This window comes from Metopolophium dirhodum, chromosome 1 (genome assembly GCF_019925205.1).
Source record: "Metopolophium dirhodum isolate CAU chromosome 1, ASM1992520v1, whole genome shotgun sequence".
Taxonomy (NCBI): Eukaryota; Metazoa; Arthropoda; class Insecta; order Hemiptera; family Aphididae; genus Metopolophium; species Metopolophium dirhodum.
In genome coordinates this window covers 126,181,299-126,187,861 of record NC_083560.1, presented here as the reverse complement: position 1 = coordinate 126,187,861, position 6,563 = coordinate 126,181,299, and the positions used below count along the sequence as shown (strand labels likewise).

At 28.8% G+C, this 6,563-nt stretch overlaps 1 protein-coding gene across 1 annotated transcript in view; it reads right to left on the bottom strand.

Moving 5' to 3' along the window:
* The window catches only part of LOC132953641 (kelch-like protein 10), a 7,726-nt gene extending 1,202 nt beyond the window's left edge, over nucleotides 1-6,524 (bottom strand). Inside the window, exons 1-5 of the mRNA XM_061026014.1 lie at nucleotides 6,319-6,524; nucleotides 3,838-4,089; nucleotides 3,432-3,711; nucleotides 2,474-2,877; nucleotides 1,629-1,798 (exon numbers count right to left, since the gene is read on the bottom strand). Of these exons, the coding sequence (XP_060881997.1) occupies nucleotides 1,629-1,798; nucleotides 2,474-2,877; nucleotides 3,432-3,711; nucleotides 3,838-4,089; nucleotides 6,319-6,524 (1,312 nt within the window). The remainder of the gene's footprint in view (nucleotides 1-1,628; nucleotides 1,799-2,473; nucleotides 2,878-3,431; nucleotides 3,712-3,837; nucleotides 4,090-6,318) is intronic.
* Between the last annotated feature and the right edge of the window lie 39 nt (nucleotides 6,525-6,563).

The following is a 6,563-nucleotide window of genomic DNA, read 5'->3' as shown; positions in this document are numbered from 1 at the left end:
CAAATTAGTAATAACTGAACATTTAACATTTGTATAAGAATACTTATGATATAGTTAACCTTTAGCTATTCCAAGATGATGTTCAGATGAGAGGAGTTGTCAATACTTTTAAATTTATAACGATATTACACCACAATTTTGTGTGAGTTACCTGTTAGAATACATAGTTTGTGTGTCGTATTTTAATACAATTCGTTGTACGGCGGGACGTATAGCCAATACATGTACATTATAACGTTCAATTAAAATTAAATACACGTAATAGGTCGTATAACATAAATAAATAAATCTGGTCTTTATATTCTTACTATATGTATACTATTTTTAGTTTACTTCATGTACATTTTAATAATTTGTGAGTTACATATTTATTTATAATGTCGAAATTAATTGAATCTACACACGAACGAGATGTCTTAGTGATTAACGGTTAAAGGTATTTATTTGATGCATTAAGTAGTGTTGAAAAACGCCGTTTTTGGCGTTGCCAAAATAAAACTGAGTGTAAAGCTCAGGACACACGACGAGACATTTTAACAAATTTAAGAGGTGTAGCACATAATATTTCTTTACAACAATAATGTTTTTTTAGTAAGTTTTTCAGCTGTATTATCAGCTGTCAATTGTATTTTTTAATTCATTTCATTTTTCTTAATTTTTGAGTTCTTTAAATAAAATAAATAATAATTTTAATAAAATAAAAAGTCTTTAACTACGCCCAAATGGTTTCACGCCAAAATAGCTTCCCACCAAAACGGCCACACCAAATTGTGCACGGCTCAGCTAGTAATATTGTAGGAGAATATGGGGCAATATGAGTATACTAGGTAAGATTTGACAGCGTTGTTTCTCCATCATTATTAATTGTCATATATTTGAAACCTCTTTAGAATATTTTATGGAGGCAAGTTAGATGATTGTTGATTATAATTGTATGATAACTTGATATGGCACGATATCAGTGTTTTTTTTATTTACGTCACAAAATTACTTATTTTTTTAAAAGTTTCACGCTATTTTAATTCAAGAATAATTTTTTAATTCTAAACGCATACTTTAAAAAGATATTTATACATTTCTGTAGTTTAGTATTATATATTATTGTTCTTAAATATTGATTAAATGTTTAATAATTTAAGTTAAATTGAACATAATTAGTCTGTCTGGAGCATAATGAGACAAATCATGTGGAATTCTGTTAAAATATTACCATAGTCTGGCTTTAAAATAAAATATGTTCGTTAAAATGTATGTGTTTTTTTGTAAAATTCTTATAAATAAGTTCCTTTGTTGATATATTTGAAAAAAATATATCTATTACGCATTTATCCGTCTCATCTTCCCCGTGGTGTAGATAGATGGGACTAATTCAGTTTTCTTTTTTTATAATTATTTTGATTGCAATAATATTGTTAACATATTTTAAAGTGAATAATCATAAAACAATGGGACATTGAATTATAGTTGGTACATATATTCAGAATTTTTCTGAAAAATTCAACATTGAAATTAAGTGTCTCATCCTGCCCAGTGTTCCCCTATATATATATCTAATATATATATATTTATAAGATCCACTACCAATGATCACATGCGATTTAGTTAGATTCTTGAGACGTTAAACTCACCATTCAACACAGCTGCACAGGCGTCACTCCTCTGAGAAGTCATTGGTGCTATCATCGTCCACTGGTTTCGTTCAAAATTATATTTTTCTGCGGAGCCCAGCCGGTGATGTCCATCGAATCCACCTATCGCGTAAATAATGTCGTCTAACAACACAACGCTGACATAACATCTACGTTGGTAAATAATCATCAACAATGATATAGGTAGACATAATTAATATAACTAATGTTTTTGATGTACACAATTTTGTTTTATATAATTTATTTGTCCATGTATAAAATATATGATTTAATATAAATGTAAATAAAGTGGGCAACAACTGGGTAACGCTCTGCAGTACATTAAGTGTCTAAGTCACTGTAATGAATGTGTTAAATTTTATTTTAATATTATAGAGTATGACGGAACGTTGTAACAGACACTGACACATAAAATAAAATGTTTTATATTTATTTTATGTTTTTAACAGTTTTAATGCATATTATTTGATATTTTAGACTTAAATGTATATTTCGATACTTTGTAGCATAATTAGATGTTTTATAAGCGTATTATTATACGTTTTATAGGACATATTACAAAGTATATTTTAAAATTGTATATAATATAAAATTATATTAAACTATTATAGTGAACTAGAGTCCGTCTTGGTCATAAGTAATAATTGTATACATAATGTCCACGTTAAATGCTGGATATTTACTATAGTCACTCGCTGTCCCTATTTCATCGGTTGACAAATTCTAGCGCGGCGCAAACATACAAACTCATTTGCAGGTTAAATGCGAAAAATGGCGAACGATCTGACTAGTTCTACGAGTTTTATACAGTAACGTAACTATACCTTTTACAGTTCATAGGTGCTACTTCCTCCCACGTTTTTGTGATCGTGTTGAACTTCCTACAAGAGTTGAAATACTCCAACCCATCAAAACCTCCGATTACGTAGATGTACTGATTTATGACGATCGTGCCATGGTACGCTCTCGGCCCTTGCGGGTCTTCTTCGAATATCCTCGTCCATCGGTCAGACTTTGTGTCATACGTTTCGATAATCGCAGTCGGGCTGCCACCACTCCATCCGCCAATGGCGAACAGAACTTCGGACGGATACCTGGGACGTGCGAGCGTCGGCGCTATCGAATCAGTTACACTCGACGTCAGCTGTAGATCGTACATGAACTTCAGGGTCTCGATTATGTAAGGCCTACAATCATCCCGGTTTTGTATGTAATGGTGGTCCTTGACCTGCAATAATATTAGGTATGAACGATTTGCCACGTGATTATTATTAATTAATACACCATAATTGTAATAGGACGGATTGGGGAGACGAGAATCGCCCTTATTTCCAGTTACAAAACCATAGCTTGTTTCCTCAAAAACGAAAAAAACCTATTGAAAAACATTTCTTCTAAATATTGTTTGGAAACCATTTATAATAGCACAAAAATAGGTTTTAACGAATTATATAGGTAGATAAAAGTACAAATAAAATTATTATTATAATATAGTAAATAAAGGTTTATTAACTCTTGTATTTCATGAAAATCATAGGTATATAATATAATAATATTATAATTAATTATCGTTTTGTTAAGTTAACAGGTATTCGCAATTATTTAAAAAAATTAAAGAACTAAAGCATGTAGTATTACTTGGCATACTATATGCATAAACGAAATTGAAATTAATATTTTAAATTTTTTTAACGGAAACAGTAAACAAAAATATTTTGGTATATAAGAATAACGGACCAGTATGACCACCATGTAAAAAGTAAAGCATAGTATTATCATTACGTTTTTGATGAAATATTTAGAGTCCATGAGGCCAAAACGGACTTTAGGCAGCAGAAACAACAAATCGTTTTTTCGATTTTCAGGGTCCTTGTCCACCCATTTCAGCAGCACGTCCCAGACACACTCCTCCCGTTTGACGTTCAACTGGTTATCTTTGATTATTTGTTTGAATTCTTCTTGTCGGAGTTTCATCAGCTCGTCACCTTGTTCTGCAATGGTCATAAATTCTTTGATGATATATTTGTACGCCGCATTCGTCAACTCTTCAAAATAATAGTAACTGCCGGATGACATATTATTATTATATAGAATATGTTATTGGTGGGTACCTATTAATATAAATATCAAATATTTCCATGGGATTTTAGTGATGTATTTGATTTTTTTAGTTACTAGGTACACATACTCAGCAAATTGCAACACGGTTACACAATTGTCAGGTCCCAGACATTCGACGACAAATTCATGACAAAGTTGCACCAAGCCGTCTATGCACAAATAGTCAGCTGTCCGCATGATATCCATTACGTTGTCATAGTTTATGTCAATTTGTCTCATGTAAATATACTGTAAAATGAATTCCATCGTAGTACTTTCAATTGATTTCAGATGTATTTTCGTGTATTCTCCTTCGTGCAATGTAGTGGTGAAAAGTATTCTAAAAAACATGTCAAGTACAATACACGTTTAAAATATTACATTTTTATGTTAATTATTGCCTTAAATAAGCAATTGGAGTGTACATTAACAAAACATAATAATGTATTCATGCTAATATTCTATAATACCTTAATATTATGTATGAAATAATAATGAAAGTACAAAAAAAAAACATTTAGGTTTTTGTCTACTACAGAAGGAAATTATTCTTAAAAATAATATTAGCAGTAGTGAGTATATCTATATACGCTATAATATCAATAGGACTTCTTCAACCATGTTTCTGAAACGTGATAAAAATCGTATAAGTTACAGACACCAGTAAAAAAAGCCTTTCATAGCCAAATCTTGTCAACCATAAAAAATGAAATAATTCAAAAGAAGTAAAATTATTTTTAAAAAAACTTAATATTATTAATTATTTAATTACTAAATATTACCTACCTTATTGCTAATTATAGTTCTATACATTTTGTATCATCACTGAGTAGGTACTATAATATTTTAGTATAAAACATTGATTATTGATAATTAATGCTACCATTAGTATAAGAGTTTTTTTTTTTTAGTTTTAATTCAATTATAATGATGAAAATATTAAATAGGTAGGTAGGTATCTACAATATTTAACTGAAAAATTAACAATTTTTCAGACAAATTATTGGATATTATTATAAAAACTGAACTTTGAACTCATTGTACAACAATACTATAATGTCTACATGAAATAACTTACTTTTAAAGTTCTGAAATATTATGAAATTTATTTATTTTTTGAAATATTTTATAATATTAATGAAAGATGAAAAAAAACAAATTTTAATTTAAAACTATAGTAGAAAACAGAAAGTACAGTAAATACATCTAGTTAGTTATAGGTGATAAATGAAAAATATCATAAAAATATTGTTTTCGATATTTCATTGAAATATTTCAAGAAATAACCTTACTGGTGACTTTACTAAGTAACCTTAACCAAAATATTAGCCATTGTAATTAAATGAGTAGCTAGTTATTACGACAAGTGCCTACCTACAGATATTACTGTAGAGTATTCATTATTACATACACTATTAACTACCCGACTATTTCAAAGGTATATTATAGGTAGTTACCTACGAAATTTAGAGTTTGTTTAATATCTAAGGTTTTAAAATTTCATGAAATATTTAATTTCCATGAAAAATAAAAATAAAATGTATATTATATCTAAAAGTTTATAGTCGTCAAAATTTTTAAAATTTTGTTTGTTGTATGAAACAAAGAAAATATGTAACATATTTACATATAATTTATAAGTTGTTTAACAAATCTATAATATAACAAATTTAAACATTGCCTTTTAACTCTTAAGTTACAAACTCATAAACCAACTCAACATCATAACATATTGTTGAGAGCCATGGCTCTGCGAATGCATTGTATACTATATTATAATTATATTATATTATATTCACAATGTATATATAGATAAACCACTCTTATAACAGTCGTGAATCGTGACCTACAATATACAAAATATGATCTAAGTATTAAATGAAAGAGTCCAGATAATCACATAATCACATCACTCAGTCACATTCACACACATATACAACTTTTGTACACCTAATAATTACTGAAAATATACACTATTATTTCATTTACTGGTTGAAATTGACTTTAACTTTATTTCAAACCATTATCTTTTGAATCACTGACGGTCCACATACAACAATATTTTTTACTCTAAAAATAATACAAGGAATATTTTTCAGCACTACCTATTTATAGAATATACAAATATGAAATAATAAATAAACGAAAATAATATGTTTCTCTTTATTTCTAAGTGTGTAATTAATAAATTATTTCTAATCATCTATAACCTAACACGTTTAAAAGAAGAGAAAATATTTTTCATAATTTCAAGAAGAGTGAAATTTTGAATTTTGAAATATTTCAAATTCAGAACCATAGCTATTAATAACAATACGAAGCGTTGAAGTGTGTTCGACATTCATTTGAAAAATCAAGTTTTTAATACAAATAGGCATATCATTTGGAGTTAATATTGAAAAATTATTGCAAATCAGACTATATTATAAAAAAAGTATCAACAAATATTTTATGAACTAATGAAAATAAAGGCAATGTTTTATTCTAGCGATCTTTTCTTGTAATTCAGTACTGGAGTCTAGTATAAATAAGGTGCCTATCAAGTGGGTCACAGACTGCGTGTACTGACCTAAAGTAATCACTTGAACCGCTCAACACTGATCGATGTATCGGAAATATTTCACCGCTATCAAGTATCAATGACGCATCGCAGAGTTTGACGTTCAGCCGGAGTTCGTTGAAGCCATTTAGAGTGTGCATAGAAACTTGTCGGGTCAGCCTACGTCTGTATGAGTCTTCTCCGTCGTTTTTCTTAATGAGTTCTACAGTGTGCATAATTTTGTTTCAGTCAAAACTATGTACAGTTGTTAAATA